Source organism: Eleutherodactylus coqui, chromosome 9 (genome assembly GCF_035609145.1).
Source record: "Eleutherodactylus coqui strain aEleCoq1 chromosome 9, aEleCoq1.hap1, whole genome shotgun sequence".
Taxonomy (NCBI): domain Eukaryota; kingdom Metazoa; phylum Chordata; class Amphibia; order Anura; family Eleutherodactylidae; genus Eleutherodactylus; species Eleutherodactylus coqui.
The window spans coordinates 63,541,530-63,559,184 of NC_089845.1; the positions used below are offsets into that span (position 1 = coordinate 63,541,530).

The following is a 17,655-nucleotide window of genomic DNA, read 5'->3' on the forward strand; positions in this document are numbered from 1 at the left end:
GTTTGCCTACGAGAATCGGAAGGTGCATCTCATGCATAGACAGACTGCTGGAGTCTGAGAGTTAGGCGTGCAGTCATTATTATGTGCATCATATGCCCAAACATTTCCAGTGCTTCTTTAAATTAAAGTTATAGTTTAAGAAAAGGGGGTAAGAAACGCCATCTTTTCTCCTTAGGGAGAGCACCTAGACGGTGAGTGAGGAGACTCAAAAGGCCATGCACACTCCTCTGGGTAATATGCAAATAAGGGAGATGGATGGAATAATATACAATGACTGGGAATTAAAAGCAAAGCCAGACTCCTACTGTACACTAATGAAGGGCAAAGTCCCTGAAATAGCTGTCTGTACATGAAGTCTGGCTTTGCTTTTAATTCCCAGTCATTGTTGCAAGGCTTGTATAAAGAGTCTAACTTTGGCTTGAAGGAATGCTGCCTTCCAATAGGTGGCGCTGTGGAGTTATTATCCCATCTCCTTATGTGCAGTTTAGGAAAATATACAGCAACAATTAAAAGCTTCTTCTGCTATATTACCTTCATCAGTTTCCAAGGGCTGATCAACAAGTGTCTGCTCCAGTGCGGGGGAGACTGCGCCCATATCTGGCTGTGGGCTTAGCTGTAAGATGGGTTCTTCCTGTGCAGCCACACTGTTTGGCTGGTGAAGACCGGCGCTTTCTATTTCTACTTGTATCTGATTAGATACATGGATATGGTCTACTGCGGTTTCTGCTGGAGGTGCTGGTTGATGCTGCTGAAGTTGATGTGCAACTTCATACCTAGGAAAAAAGAAAAAAGGATTGTTAACCCCTTAGTGAGGAGCCTATTTTTTGCTTTAAGGCCCAAGAAATTGTCATCGTCATATTGCAGAGCCATAATTTGTTGATAGAACTGTATTTGGGCTTGCTTTTTGGGGGAGGGGGGAGGGACAGGTTATATAACTTATTACATTTCTTCGGGTGGAGATGGAAAAAACATCTACAAATTCCACCATTATTTTTGTTTTTACGGCGTTCACCATTTGGTAAAAAAAAACATGATAACTCTCTTATCTGGATCAGTTTGATTATTGTGACAGCAAGTTTGTATAGATTTTTAAAATATGTTTACTATTTTTGCACAAAAAACCCACATTTTTAAAGAGAAACAATAGAATCTGCATTGCTGCATTTTACAATCTATTTTATTTTTTCCGACAACAGAGATGTGTGAGTTTTTTTGTTTTTCTGTGGGAATAGTTGTAGTTTTTATTGGTACCAGTTTGAGATAAGTATGACTTTTGGATTGCTTATTATTGTGTTTTTTGGAAGGTGAACAAAGGAAAAATAGCAATTCTGGGGTTTTTACAGCATTCACCCTGTGTGATCAGAAACAAAATCTTTTCATTGTTTGGGTCATTAGAAATGTGGGAATACCTATTAGGTTTTGCTTTTTAAAAAATTTTCTTTGGTATATTATCCATTTAAAATGTTTTTTCTTTTGTGGGGAAAAAGACACATTTCTTTGAAACTGTTTTTTTCTTCTTTAAATTAAAGGGGTTGTCCCGCGCCGAAACGTTTTTTTTTTTTTCAAACCCCTCCCCCGTTTGGTGCGAGACAACCCCGATGCAGGGACCTAAAGAAAAATCCGCACAGCGCTTACCTGAATCCCCGCGCTCCGGTGACTTCTTACTTACCGGCTGAAGATGGCCGCCGGGATCTTCTCCCTCGGTGGACCGCAGGGCTTCTGTGCGGTCCATTGCCGATTCCAGCCTCCTGATTGGCTGGAATCGGCACGTGACGGGGCGGAGCTACACGGAGCCGGCATCCTGCACGAGCGGCCCCATTCAGAAAAGAAGAAGACCCGGACTGCGCAAGCGCGGCTAATTTGTCCATTAGACGCCGAAAATTAGACGGCTCCATGGAAACGAGGACGCCAGCAACGGAACAGGTAAGTGAAAAACTTCTTATAACTTCTGTATGGCTCATAATTAATGCACAATGTACATTACAAAGTGCATTAATATGGCCATACAGAAGTGTATAGACCCACTTGCTGCCGCGGGACAACCCCTTTAAACCTTATTAAACTTTTTTTGATGGTTCAAGAGGACTTGAAGATGTGAAAGTTTGATCGCTAGGACAGTACATTGAATTAGTTATTCACTGCATTCTACTAAGCCTATGACAGCAGCCTGTTAAACCCTGCCGTAGGAGTGGTCCAATAGGCTGGGTTACCTGGCAGACATGGAGGCCTTTGTCAGGCTTTCAGCTGCCACGGGAACCCATTGGTACCTTGCAATCACACTGCGGGGTGCTGATGGGTGACAGAAAGATCCCCCTTTCACCATCATCTGCTAATATGCTGCAGTTGCTATTGATTGTGTCATATAAGGGGTTAAACTGCCAGGATCGGGAGGTTCCTTCGTATCTGGCCGGTTACAGCAGAATTCTCTCTTTCAGTAGTCAGTTAAGCTGCCGCATTAAAAAGACCAATATGCAAATTTAGGGAGGTTAGTATTGGCCGTCACTAAGGCTGGGTCCACACGGGGCGGACATTCTGCGGGAAATCGGTAGCGATGTTCATATGCAACAGTAAATCCAAAGCAAAAAGCGCATGTGTTAAATGAACTGGAAATGGTGAAGTCCACCCCAAAAATCCACACTAAGCCCATAACACATGATAATCCACACTACTCAGAGCTACTTTTTTTGCAGCAAAATGTAAATTATACTGTACTTTATTAAGGAGTTTCAATGTAGAATCTGCACAGAAAATCCACAACTTCACAAAGTGTGAATGTGGCATTAATAGTAGTCCTCTTCACAATACCTGTAGGGAAGGAATGGCTGTCATGAGAGGGAGCCTCAGGATAGGTCATGAATAGAGATGAGCGAGCATACTCGCTAAGGGCAATTGCTCGATCGAGCATTGCCCTTAGCGAGTACCTGCCCGCTCGGGAGCAAAGATTCGGCTGCCGGCGGGGGAGAGCGGGGAGGAATAGAGGGGAGATCTCTCTCTCCCCCCTGCTCATGGCCGCAACTCACCTGTCACCCGCGCCAGCAGCCGAACCATTTCTTCCGAGCGGGAGATACTCGCTAAAGACAATGCTTGATCGAGTAATTGTCCTTAGCGAGTATACTCGCTCATCTCTAGTCATGAATAGTTGGGATCCGAACTGATCACCTGCTGACAGTGCCACAATTACACAGGGGTCAGAGAGGAAGTCTCTGCTCCGACCTCCGTGTAGAGGCCGGCACTTGTAACTGCAAGCACGGCTCTCATTGAAATCAACGAGTGCCGTGCCTGCAATTACAAGCGCCGGCCACTACACAAAGGTTGGAGCAAAGACTTCTCACTGCTTCCGTTCCGACCCCTGCGTATTGTGCGCCCGCGGACAGCACTTCAAATCAGCTGATCGATTGGGGTCCCAAACGACAGATTACGGACGATCAACTATTGATGACCAATGCTGAGGAAAACCCCTTTAACTTTGTAAACTTTTTTTTGTTAACTTTCACGTGATTGCCATTATCCATTGGATAACAGCGATCACGTGATTGTGGACCACTCACCGCAGGCTCCGGTGATATCTCCATGCTCTTAGCTATCTTTGGTAGCAAGGAGACTTTAAATTTCCCGCACCCTCTCCTGCTTCTGCGCATAGGCATGCATTTTGCCGGCAGATGTGTGTGCAGAAGTTGGGCACGTTTCGTGGAGGTTAACTGCATCGAGGGACAAATGCTTCCATTAAGAAGACTCATCTCCCCTTTCCAATCAAATTGGTGAGGGGAGATGAAACTAACCTTTTTTTAAAACTTTTACGTGATTGCCATTATCCAATGGATAACGGTGATCACGTGATTGGGGACTGCTCACCGCAGCCCCTAGTGACAGCTCCCTACTCTCGGTTACGTCCAGTAGCTGATAGCAGGAAGCTGTCACCCTCCCTGGCCCCGCAGCTTTATTCTACAGGGCCAGCGTGTTTTTACAGCCCTGTAGAATAAAGCCCAGACACCCCGGACATGAAAACACGTATAAGTGGTCGATAACAGGTTAAACATTCATGTTAGTGAAGAACTACATCAGGGACATCTTTTAATTTCATAATCTGCAATCATTCCAAAATCTTCTCAGATCCGGCATGAAGAAAAGGAAATGCTTGAATTCACAGTTGGAGATGCATGACATCCTAATGGCCAACTTGTGTCTGAAAGTAAGAAGCTGAGTTGTAATCTAAATGCTTTAGACGATATGAGAATAGCACTCGGTGCGGCTTCCCATGTCAACATTTCATTTCCAAGAAGCATTTTCCCAATCTGAAGAGCTATATTTGGTTGTTTACACTACTGTAAGCGCACGGGGTTACATTACCGATCCCCAGCTCTTACTGTCAAGCTGGATGTACTCGTCAACATATGAAAGTCATTATTTAGAGAGATGCGGATGGGAATAAAAGCAATACGTTGTTCCAACTGTCACTGAAACGCTGGATATGACACAACACACAAACCTCTTAACAACCCTCATACCCTCTATGGAGAGGAAAAGCACACTCCGTACAATAGTGGCGAGTTCAGTAATTACAGCGACTGTAATTAGGCCAGATATAGTACAAAGGACTTCAAAACTAATGCTTTTATGAAAACAGAAAAAAAAAAAAATTACTACATTACAGATTTTAAGTACAGCATTGCTTTCAGATTCTAATTATACTCTATGGCCGGGGTGCACAACCTATGGCCCATGCTGCCGATTCAGTGTGGCCCCCAACAATCTGGTCAGAGACTCTTGTCTGTGTCTAGTGTCTATTCACATATATTTTCCAGGTCCGAGAGGAGGGACATGCAGTAAGCGCTTCAGTCAATCACAATCAGAGCTACCAGCAGGAGGGGATTTTAAATCCCCGGCTGCTGATAGCTCAGAACTACAGCGCCAGAAGTTGCGGCTGAGCCCCGGCAGCTGAAGGGAGGTGAGTATTGATTTTTTTTTTTAAATACACTTTTTTAAATGGGTTTTCAGGTAAGGACTTATGAAGCCTTTCCTGAAAAGCCATTGAGGGAATGCCGGCAGCAGGATTCTCTACCGCAGCTGTCATGTGTGACAGCTGCGGTTGAGAATTGAAGAATTTCACGATATCACGATGCTGGTTGAATGTCCCCGTGAATGCAAGGCATTTATGTATCAAAAACGCCTCCCATCACTTCAGTACAGCTGCGATGGGTTTTCTGACCCCATTGAAAACAATGGACAACACATTCCAAGGGAACGCTCAAAAATGGAGAACGCCAAAATCAAAACACTCATGTATATGACCCCATTCAAAATTATGGGTTTCATATTCATGCGAGATTTGTGCGTCTCGCATTGCACAAATCTCGTACGATTTTCATGGTCATGTGAGAGAGGCCTTTGGTTTTTTTAGGGGGGGGGACGAGTATTACATTTTAAAAGTACCATTCCTTGAAACATGCAATGTTTTGATTACTTCTAGACCATTTTTTTGTAAGGCAAAATAGGCAAAATTAGCTATTTTTGCCATTTTTTTTGTTTTTTACGACGTGCACTGTGCAGGTTAAATAGTGTACTAACTTTTTTTCTCTGGGTCATTAGGAATGCAGCAATACCACGTGTTTTTTTTAAAGTTCTTTTTACATAGAAACGGGGGGTTTTGATGTTCTTATTTTTATTATTTTTGTACCACTAGCGGACTTGAATACACTTCAGTATAGCAGTGTATTAAAAAGCCTCTGAAGCTCTGCCAGAGGCTAAGTCTCATAGGCCACCGTAGCTGGCAGACCCGGAAGCCATATTCAAACCTCTGGTGCCATAGGGACATTGTAACCACATAGTGAGAGTCTGATTAGTGAGAGAGGGCACCCCTTCCCTCTGTCAGCTTTTTACATGCTGGCTGCGGTCACATTGACCGTTGCATGTAAAGGGTTAAATAGCAGGGATTGGAGGCTTCTCTGGTCTCCACTGTTTGAGCAGGTGCCAGGCTGTTATGCAACTGTCCTGTGCCAGGCTTCTGATGCAGCGACCATTAAAAGATGGCGCATCAGAATAAAGCCCCTTAACAGCCACTGTCAAAAGACGTATGGGCGGTTATTAAGCGGTTACAGTCTGACAATGTGGCCCTCAGAAAAGAAGAGGTTATGCACCTCTGTTCTAGAGGAAACAAGTGTGCCATTCTGATCTGATACTTGGCCCTAAGAATATTTACGTGTTCGGGGGGGAAAAAAAGGCATCCATCCATGCTGTAATTCAACTACTATTCTGCAAAGCTGGTCGAAGGGCAAGATAACCCCTGTTATGGATGTTTCAATTAAGCAAAATACAGATATGCTGCAATATTCTGCTTGTCTGGAAATGCATCCAGACCTAACAGTTCGATAGTCTCACTATTCTTACAGAAAAGAAACCCTGTCTAGATGTAGTGAATGCCCCCTGACCATGGTTAGAGAATAGAGATGAGTGAGCATACTCGCTAAGGACAATTGCTCGATCGAGCATTGTCCTTAGCGAGTACCAGCCCACTTGGAAGAAGAGATTCGGCTGCCGGCGGTGGGGGAGAGCGGGGAGGAACAGAGGGTAGATCTCTCTCTCCCTCTCCCCCCCCCCCCCCCCCACTCCCGCTCCCCCCTGCTCACTGCCGCAACTCACCTCTCACCCGCGCCGGCAGCCAAACCTTTTCTTCCGAGCGGGCAGGTACTCGCTAAGGACAATGCTCGATCGAGTAATTGCCCTTAGAGAGTATGCTCGCTCATCTCTATTAGAGAACCATGTATAAAGATCTGTCTTCTGACCATTGATATATGTGTACACAGTAATTAGGTCACCCCTAAGCCTCTTGTCTCCAAACTAAACAGCCCCAATATGCTAATCTTTCTGGGTGCTGCAATCCACCCATTTCCTTAATTACATCTTGATATCAAATAGGTTTTCTTATTTCTTATCCATGATTATCATCAACAAACGAAATTAAAGCATACCTATTATTTCAGATGACTTTTCAGAATAAGCTATAGTACGTGTACATGAAGAATAACACCATTTCTGACATGGCTTGTATCCTGCACCTCTTAGCAGTATTCCTCTCTGGATGGTCCATCTCTAATTCTCAGTCTGTCCTGAACTGGTGGGTGGAAACCAGCTGCTCTGTCATCTCCCATACCCAAAGTACAGGAGATTCTGTTCACCTACCACTATCTCTCATATACAGAGAAGCAGCAACAGTATGGAGGACATTACAGAGCAGTGCAGATTAGTGATGAGCGAGCATTGCCCTTAGCGAGTACCTGCCTGCTCGAGAGAAAAGGTTCGGTTACCGGCGGCGGGCAGGGAGCTGCAGGGGAGAGCGGGGAGGAACAGAGGGGAGATCTCTCTCCCCCCCCAGCTGCTGACTGCCGCAACTCACCGCTCCCCCGCTTCGGCACCCGAACCTTTTTTCTCGAGCGGGCAGGTACTTGCTAAGGGCAATGCTCGCTCGAGCAATCGCTCTTAGCGAGTATGCTCGCTCATCTCTCGTGCAGATGTAATTTCAGTAGCTGGAAAAATATTAGCTACAGCATCATCTGTAGACCAGTAGCTTTAAGTTACGCCTCTGGGGCAATGGACACTCAGAAGATGGCAAATCATTATACAGCACATTTGAATCCCACAGTAGTGTCATACAAAAAGTTGAACATTGGAGAAGTAATCTATATCATAGTTATGCCCTCATATAATCCCATGGTGCAAACAGAGGCATAATATTAAATGTTAATATTAAAAGTTGTAAACTCTCATTGGAAGAATGACAAAAATGGTCCATACTGTGGCTTGCGTAAATATTCACTCTCCTTGGTGTTCTTTCTCTTTTGTTGAATTACAACTTCGAATTAAAATAGATTTTAAAATACAGACTTTATGTAATGAACCTGACAAGATAGGGCAAATTGTTACAGTGGACTGAAATACATACAGTGTTGAAAAAAAAAAGTAAAAAAAAAAAAAGAAAAGCACATATGCATTCAGCCTCTTTGCTATGAAATCCCTAAAATATTCTGGTCCAACCAATTAACTTCAGGAGTCACATAGCTTGTTGAAGAAGGTCCCCTTGTGTGCAAAGTGTCACGATCGGTATCATGAGGTCAGTATAAATACACCTGTTCTGAAAGGCCCCCGAGTCCTCAACTGCACCAAGCAAGCATCATGATGACCAAGGAGATCTTCAAACAGGTCAGAGACAAAGTTGTGGAAAAATATAGATTAGGATTGGATTATACAAAAGTATTTCAAACTCTGAAAATCCCATAGAGCACCAATCAATCCACTATATATAACAAAACGAAAAGAATGTGGCCCAACTACAAACCTGACAACAGAAGCCACCCACCAAAACTCTCCACTGGGCAATTAATCAGAGATTCAAAAAAGACACCAATGATAATTCTGAAGAAGCTCTAAGTTATCGACATCTGTCTATATGACCATTGCCTTATTTGACACTAGAAACTTGAGGGCACGTGCCTAGGGTGGCCATGTTTATGGAGTGGCACTTAAAAGAAATTAATTTTCTGTCCCATCTCAGCCACTCTCCCCCCCAAAAATGTTGATAATGCAGGAGACATTAAAGCATATACCATTTTGCAGTACGTAGTACACTCTTTGACTCTCGCAGCTACCGTCTATACTGCATGCAGTACACCCTTATACTGCATGCCAGGACCACGGCAGTGACTGGGGGGGCACAGACACAGGGGAAGACTGCAGAGCTAGAGCAGATAGCGAGGGCACATGCAGCCAGGGTAGTAACATGCATGTGCTGATATTACAGGGGCTAGCTCTAGCCAAAAAAAAACAGCATAGCCAAAGAAGTAACAGATGCCGCGCTATTGCAGGGGTGGATGACGGCTGAAGAACAATGTAAGTGATTTAATGTGCTCTGTCTGCAGAACATTTGCTTGGATCGATCGGGGGTGAGGTTGAGGTACACAGATCTGGGACACAGGTATTCATTTGTGGCTGTCATACACACATGTATACAAGTTCCAGTTGGAGCTCTGGCAAGGTGAGGCCTTATACACTATTTTTTTCCTATGCTCCAGCTTTTTGCCTTAGATTCCAAAAACGGCATTGAGATGAACCATATGGTTAAATGTGTGAAATGAAGACTACTTTGATCTCTGTTTCACAGGATTTACTGTCCCTTTCCTGCTTTTTAGGCTGGTGATAGACCACCACATTGCAGACGGGAGTCCCGGCCTGACCACAGGTCTCCTGACTCAAACTCTAAGCATAATGGGAATCTATGATGCTCGGGGTTCTGGTCAAGAGACCTGCTGTGAGGCCGGGACACGTCTGTATTACAGACGCAAAATCGCATAAGAAAAACAGTGCTGTGTCACTAGCCCTATGTGGATACAAGAGTAGTTGACTAGGTTATTCTATCCTCCTAAGGGTGGACACCCACTGGCGTTTTATTCTCTCTTTTGCTGCGACAGCAAGTGAAAACACTCGCCTCGCAGTGCAAGAAAAATGCTGGAATATCGCCAGTGTTTTCAATGGGGCCAGCAGAGCAGCGCTGGCCCCATTGAAAACATAGGGAGAATACCACGGACTTCTGCTACAGCTGTCACAGCTGTGGCAGGAGTTTGCGGTCACAGCTGTGGCAGAAGTGCAGCATGCTATCCCATTGCTTTCAATGGGGTCGGCTCTTCTGCCGGCCCAATTGAAAGCAGTGGTTTGTGGCAACCCACGCAGTATGATTTTTGGGAAAGGGCTTGAAATATAAGCCCTTCCCTGAAAATCATCATTAGCTGGATAAAAAAAAAATACATATATACTCACCTCTTTGCTGCTCAGACGCATCCTCCGGCTGGCTGCCCTGCACTGCTATCCAGCACTTTCAGCCTCCTGAAAGGGCTTTGCTGATTGGCTGAGCGCTCAGCAAATTACAGCCAGTGCTTAGCTATTCATGACAGCTGTGGCAGAAGTCCGTGGTATTCTCCCTATGTTTTCAATGGGGCTAGCGCTGCTGCCGCTGGCCCCATTGAAAACACTGGCGATATTCCAGCGTTTTTCTTGCGCTGCGAGGCGAGTGTTTTCACTTGCTCTCGCAGCGCAAGAGAGAATAAAACACCAGTGGGTGTCCACCCTAAAAATATAAAAGGAACAGAAACTTTGTGAAACAGAGACCAAAGTACTCTCCGTTACTCACATTAAAGTCTATGTTTCCCTCTCACGATTCTGTCTCAGTAATTTTCGGTATCTGAAAGGGAATCTGGAGACAGAAAGTTGGGATGTAGGGAAAAATAATATGTGATTTAAGCCTTAGGCCCTGTTACACGTAACGATTCACTCAAAATTCGTCCAAACAGACGAAAATGCCGTTTAAAAGATTATAATTTTGTGTGTAAAAGGGTCTTAACTTGGAGTTAGAGCAGTTTTGCCTGGAACAAATGGGCAAAAATCCCAGTGTCTAGAAGTGCTAAGCTAATAGAGACATACCCCAAGAGACTTACATCCGTAGTTGTAGCAATAGGTGACCTCATTAAGTATTGACTTTCAGGGCGTGAATACAGAGGCACATTAACTTTGTTCTTTTTCTTAATTATTGTTGGAGTCACAATTAAGATTTTGCACTTTCAGAGTGGTTGATATGTTGTATAAATCATATAGTTAAAAAATATGCCCAAAACCCCCACAATTTTAATTCCAAGTTTTGATTCAATAAAACAGGAAAAACACCAAGGGGGTGAATACTTTCACAAGGCATTGTAAACTGAGAGTGGCAATGGAAACAGTGAAAAGGCAAGGGAAATGGAGTGACAAGAGTAATGTGAGTTAGCAGGCTTGTAGACAGAGTGATTGGGCTGAGGCGTCACTGTATCTGTACCATGGTAAACAATAATAACTTCTTGTTAGTGAATTAGAAAGAAAGAGAAGTCTGCAGCAAAAATGGCTGAGCTTGGTAAATAAAAGAAGTTTCACAAAGGTACTGTACATGAGGATACCATACACCTTCAATAGCCGTTTGCCAAAGAGTACCGGATATCCCATATACCAGGAAATTTTGCTCACCAAGTGTTCACATGTTTAGGGAGGTAAGCTGCAGCCAGACAGCTTTGCTGGTGGCGGCTTATTTTCCAGGAAAGAAAAAATTGGAAGTTGAGAGTCAACATCCCCGATCCTTCTTCCACCCAACATCATCTGTTGGGGAAAAGTTGAGAGGTTGCCTAAACAGATTAAAAAGTCATCCAACCTGACCGAAACCAGTGGGCTCAAATGACTAAACACTAATGCGTATGGGGGCCCTAACAGTACCATGAAGGTTTTTTCTTTCACTGGAAGTACGATTTGAAAAAAAAAAAACATGCATTACTAAAGAACACCAAATTGCAGCAATGCATACCACCATTTGGCATAAAACAGTGGAATGTACACCAATAAACTCTTCAAAGCTGTAAAGGGGAATTATTTTAGCTAAAATATTAAACCAAAACATGAATTTACTTGGTTGATAATTACCTGTGAGTTTTCATGTGCTTTTTGCAGTTTAGAGAGGTCTTAAAGGTTTTCTGACAATAAGGGCACATATATGGTCGTAAGTCGTTATGAATACCCATATGACGCCGGAGGCTGCCACCGGTTGTGAAAGCTCCATTGCATATAGGACACTTATGGGATCTTAACCCTGTGTGAGTCCTAATGTGAGCTTTTAAAACACCAGACGATGCAAAGCCTCTTCCACACTGAGAACATTTAAAGGGCTTTTCACCAGTATGAGATCTGAAAAGGAAAGAAAAGGAAATCTATGATTTTCACGCAGCGCTTAATCAAGCATACAATACAACTAACTTCTCGCATTTCTAACATTGTTCCGGCACATAAAACCGAGAAGCACAGTCAGTTTTCATTTCCGTCTGGGGGAATGCTTTAATAATATTTAATTTAAAACCGGTTAGAATGGTTCTCTTTTTAAAATGTATCCAAAGCCTGTTATTTAAAATGTACTCCCACACTAAATGCCCATTTGCTGCCCACACCTCTGTGTCAAGTTTGCCTTCAGTAGAACAGCCTGAGGTTGGGTAGATGCTTAAAATGCAGTTTTAAACCACGCAAGTAATTAGCTGTTTTTGCCAGAGGAAGCAGGGGAAATGTGGAATTACATGGGAGCCATTCAGATGAACAGCAATTCATTTGCTGCTAAAGAGGTTGTACGGGATTAGACAAAAATTGGGCTAAGAGTAGGAAAGTTGATAAAATTTAAACTAAGATAACCCGAAACATTTACCTGATCAATCCGCTGCGGCTCCAGTGGTCGCGGCTTGTCTTTGCTTACTTTCCTGCAGGGATGACATGCTGTATAGTGCATGTGATCACTACAGCCAATCACTGGCCTCAGAGGCGCCACCAACATGTATGGCAAGAGAGCTTTGAAGCTAGCAATTGGCTGCAGCAGTCACATGGATTTACAGCACATCACCACCGCAAAGAAATAAACAGAGATGGGCAAGGACCATCAAAGGGTCGGGGGACTAAACAAGTGAGCAATGCCGCTGTTAGCCTATTTTTTTTTTTTTTTTAAATCCCAGACAACTCCTTAAGTAGCGACTTAAACATACAATATATTCAGATAGTCCATTAAGAACAAATACAATCAGTAGATTTTTTTTGTATATGTACCCAATAAGATGTAAAGAGCTGCAGAATATGTTGGTGCTATATAAAGATTATTAACTCCTTAACGACCACCGATACGCCTTCTGATGGCCCTAGGCTAAGCGACTCATTGGAACGGTTAACCCATTAGATGCATTTAAGTCCCCCAAACGATAAGCGAGGGACCCGTACGGCTCCCTGTGATGAGATCGCGGGGAGACGTGCGGATGTCATGACAGCTGGAGGCTTTCTGAAAGGCCCCAGGGCTGTCATGGCAGAATACCTGTCAAGCCATCCCCGTGGGGTGGCTTGATAGACTGCCTGCCCTGATAGGAGTATGATGTAATGCTATGGCATTACATCATACTGCAGTAGCAATGAAAGCATCGCAAGTTGTTATCCCCTGAAAAAAAAAAAGAGTAAAAATAAGATCAATAAACTTTATACTAATTATTAAAAAAAAAGTAAGTTTTTTAAAAAAACACTTGTTTTGCCATATTGATAATAAAAGAATCTGAATAATAAAACAAATACATATTTGGTATAGCTGTGTCCATAAAAGTCTGATCTATCAAAGTAACGATGAACGTCCTCAGAAAAAAAAATAAAATAAAGAACGCCAGAAATGTGCTTTTTTGGTCACCCTGTTTTTAAGAAAAAATGCAATAAAAAGCAATCAAAAAGTTGTATGTATTCCAAAATGGTACCAACGCAAACTACAGGACGTCCTGCAAAAAATGAGCCCTTGCATAACTATGTAGTCAGAAAAATGAAAAAGCTGTCGTGCGCAGATGGCGGCAGAAAATAATTTTTAAAAATGTAGTATCTTTGAAAAAAAAAAAACTACAAGTAGTACTGCAAAAAAAACTATTTATGTTTGGTATTATAGTAATCGTACTGACCCATAGAGTGTTGCTTTTTTGTAGCAGTTTGTGCGCCGTAGAAACAGGATGCACCGAAAGATGGCGGAATTTCATTTTTTTTCCATTTCTCTCCACTTAGAATTTTTTTTTAAGTTTTTCAGTACGTTATATGGTACATTAAATAGTACCATTAAAAAATACAACTCGTACCACAAAAAAACAAGCCCTCATACAGCTTTGTCGATGTATAAATAAAGGAGTTACAATTTTTTAAAAGGGGGGGGGGGGGTGGAGGAAAAAAGGAAAATGAAAAAAACAAAAAAGCTTGGCCCCTGAGGGGTTAAAGTGCTACAACTTTCTTCTCAAATTGACCTGTAGTACCTTCTAAGTTGAAGTGGATGTAATACTAAACCAAGAAGGTAAGAAAGAATGAATGGACCTCTTTGTAAGATTCATCATGTGGACAGTGCAGTATATAGAACTATACTGAAACCATTCTTTTACTGCTATTGGCTATAAAATGAGTGCATGGACAGCTGTGGACTCAAGGTCGGAAAGATAAAAATGCGCAATTTATCATTGCTACTGGTTCTCGACGGCTAGAGCTATTATCATCAATTATTGCCTTATAGAACATATGGTGAGATAAATATTTTGTTGTAAAATAGAATAATTATGGCAATAGAGATTTTTTACAAATTCCAGTGTTCTGAGCATTCACTTAAAAGGTGAATTTGTCCTAACCGTAAAATTAAAATGTTGCTAAGTAGACATGTTCACGTTTCATTACGTCTATTTTGTTTTACCACTTCCTGCCCATTTCATAGGATACTTTGAAAATAAAGTTGAGCAGCATTCCCCCCCATGTATGAACCCAAAGGAAAGACTCCATACAGCCATGTAGACTATTGGACTGCAGCACACCTTTTGTTGTATTGAATAGGGTTGCAGCTTACATGAGGGATGCCTTAATAGAACTACCTACTGTCATCTTTTTGTTGCTGTCATTTCTTATTACCTGATATGCTGTTTGAGATGGCAGGACTTCTTATAAGCACGATGACAGTAGTAACACTTGTAGGGTCGATCAGCTTCAGGTGTATAGCTATTAATAAAGTAACTCTGGAAAAACTGACTGTTCCGTGGAATGGGCTGTATAAGGCCTAGTGAATGAGGGAAAAAACAAGCAAATTATAGCTGTATTATGCATTAGCAGTGGGAAAACGTCCATATCATATAGTCAAGAGAAAAACTAAGTATAGCTTCTTTGAATTCTATGGTTTTACATCTCAGGACATTTTAAAAAATCTGGTGCTTCGAAGGTCTTAAAATTAGGTAAATACAACCTCAGATTAGAGCCTGTTATTATATATTTAAGAAAAACAATGCCAAAATGCAGAAGCGGTGTGTGAAAACTTAAGCACACTCTATAAATTACCGGTAGAACCATCTTTAGCAGTAATAAAGTAATAATTTTTTGTATGACTTTATCAGTCTCTCACATTGTTCTGGAGAACTTCTGGCCCGCTCTTCTTTATAAGGTTAGTTTAGTTCATTGAAGTTTGTGGGTATTTGTTTATACACGGCTCTCTTAAAATCCTATCACAGAATTTCAGTTGGGTTAATGTTTGGACTTTTACTGGGCCATTTGCTGGTGTGCTTGGGATCAATGTCCTGTTGCATGACCCAGTTTTGGCCTCACATTTGCCTCTAGAATACTTTGGTATACAGAGCAGTTCATGATTTACTCAATGACTGCAAGGCATCCAGGTCCTCTGCCTGCAAAACAAGCCCAAATCATTACCCCTCAATTACTCATCCTTGATAGTTCAAATGAAGTGTTTGTGCTAATATGACCTGTTTGATTGGCGTCACATGTGGCGCTGGTCATTATGACCAAATATCTCCACTTTAGGGCTCTTTCACACGAGCGTATATCTGCCGCCGCTTTCATGGCCGGACGATATATGCTATGATCTGATGCATTGGATTCCAATGCATCAGATCACATGACCGTATTCCCATAACGTGAAAGCGCCTGGTCAGGCCAATATAGTGCCAGGCTCTTTTACACCGGGACAAAAAGATAGTCCTGGAACTATCTTTCTGTCCGGAATACGTCGGCTGCTGCATGGGCTCCTATGGGAGCCAATGACAGAGGCCAGAGAGGGGAGGTGGGAGGGAGTTTAGCAGCGTGACTGCTAAACTCCTTTACACTTCTCTCCTCCCCTTTGGCTGTTTGCAATGGGAGGGGTGGGGGCAGAGCTAAACACTGCTCCGCCTCCTCCCATTGCTAGCTGCAGAGAACGGGGCGGGGAGGGTTGGGAGCTTAGCTCTACCCACGTCCCCTCCTATTGCAAACAGCCAAAGGGGAGGAGAGAGGTGGTGAGTCGGTGAGGAAAAGGCAATGGCATGATGGCATGGCGGCCTCGACGTATATGCGCCGGGCCCATGCAGTCTGAACGGGCGCACAAACGTTAGATTTGTGCGCCCGTTCACGCATTTTTTACGGCGCCAGCGGGCGCAGGTAACAATGCCTATGTTCGTGTGAAAGAGGCCTTAGTCTTGTCTGTTCAAAGGACATTGTTCTAGAGGTCTTGTAGTTTGTTCAGATGCAACTTTGCAAACTTTAGTTGTGCTGCCATGTTCTTTTCTTTAGAAAGAAGAGTTTTTCTCCTGGTAACTTGTTCAGTCTTTTTCTAACTGTACTATACTGAACTTTAACATTTAAAATGCTGAAGTCTTTACAGTTCGAGATGTATAGCTTTCCATTTTTGCAATTTCTCTGAACATTGTACAGTCTGACAATACAGGGAATTTGCTCAGATATCCAATTCTGGGAAGATTGTCAACCATGTTTAATGTTTTCCACTTGTGAATAATCTTTCTCACTGTAGAATGATGGACTTCAAATTGTTTGGAAATGGCCTTATAACCCTTCCCAGATTGATGGGCAGCAACAATTGCTTCTCTAAAATCATTACTAATGTCTTTCCTCCTTGGCATTGTGTTAATACACACCTGAATGCTCCAGACCAGCAAACTGTAAAAACTTATGCTTTGCTGGAGGTGGTCACACTTGCTGATGATCAATTAGTCAGGAGCATTTGATTAGCTGCACCTGGCTGCTACTTACCCTCTTAATTCCTATGGAAGCAGAAAGGGTGTACTTAATGTTTCACACACTGCTTCTGCATGTTGGGCCAGCTTTGTTAAATAAATAAGGACACAGTGTAATTTGTCACCTGTTATTGTTCATCTGAGGTTGTATTTACCTAATTTTAAAAGGGGTACTCCAATCTTCGGAACACCATTGCAATATACTGCAAATAGGAAAAACCTGCATGTTCTTTAAACATGGAGTGGAGATGGCCAGCAGTTGCGCATTTCTAGCTCAGTGTGTGTTGATCTGCTGGGTGGCCGAGCTCTTTCGAGCGCATGAGCAATATCTCCCAGCCCAGCTACCGCTGTGCTCTGCTGTATCTTTGCATAGAAAGGGTTCTGAGCATAGTGAACAGGTACTCATTGTTTGCGCTGCTCAGAAGCCTTTCCATGCAAAGATACAGCAGAGCACAGCGGTAGCTGGTGGCTGGGCTGGGAGCCATTGCGCTTGTACTCCAGAGATCCCAGCAGATCTTCTCACACCGAGTCACAAATGCGCAAGGCCTGGCCATCTCTATTCCATAGTGGAGGTGGTCAGTTACCCTAGCAACAAGCGGTAAACAACTTTAAAGAAGATACAAGTTTTCAAGAAAACAGGGCAATTTTGATAAAGACATGGCATTGGTGATTGCTTCAGTTTCCTATTTGCAGTACATTGGAATTTGGTTCCCAAGATGGAAATACCCCTTTAAAACCTTTTAAAGACCAGATTTTTTTCATTATGTCACGATACATAAATCGATAGAATTCAAAGGGGGTGTATTTAGTTTTTCTCATGACTGTTCATTCACACACATACACTATGTGGCATACTAAACGTAGACCAGCATTTCATACACTGGTCTAACTAAACTATACACCAGCTTTAATGCAAAAAAATATGTTAAAAGGTGCAAAAGGTGCACCAGACTGAAATCTATGCTACCCCCGAGCTGGTATATGTTTTAGCTATAAATTTATGGCAATTAATGGTGTAATTCATAGTAATTCTGATGGGCCACACGCGACTACA

The 17,655-nt window shown here is 42.8% G+C and overlaps 1 protein-coding gene across 5 annotated transcripts in view; it reads right to left on the minus strand.

The window, feature by feature from the left end:
* Nucleotides 1–17,655, minus strand: part of ZNF236 (zinc finger protein 236) — a 150,865-nt gene that overhangs the window by 80,562 nt on the left and 52,648 nt on the right. For all 5 annotated transcript variants that reach the window (XR_010786710.1, XR_010786712.1, XR_010786711.1 and 2 more), the window contains exons 13-15: nt 14,500–14,644; nt 11,485–11,745; nt 532–773 (exon numbers count right to left, since the gene is read on the minus strand). Coding sequence is in view for 2 of the 5 variants with exons in the window: in XM_066579479.1 (XP_066435576.1) it covers nt 532–773; nt 11,485–11,745; nt 14,500–14,644 (648 nt within the window). In the remaining 3 variants the exon portion in view is untranslated. The remainder of the gene's footprint in view (nt 1–531; nt 774–11,484; nt 11,746–14,499; nt 14,645–17,655) is intronic.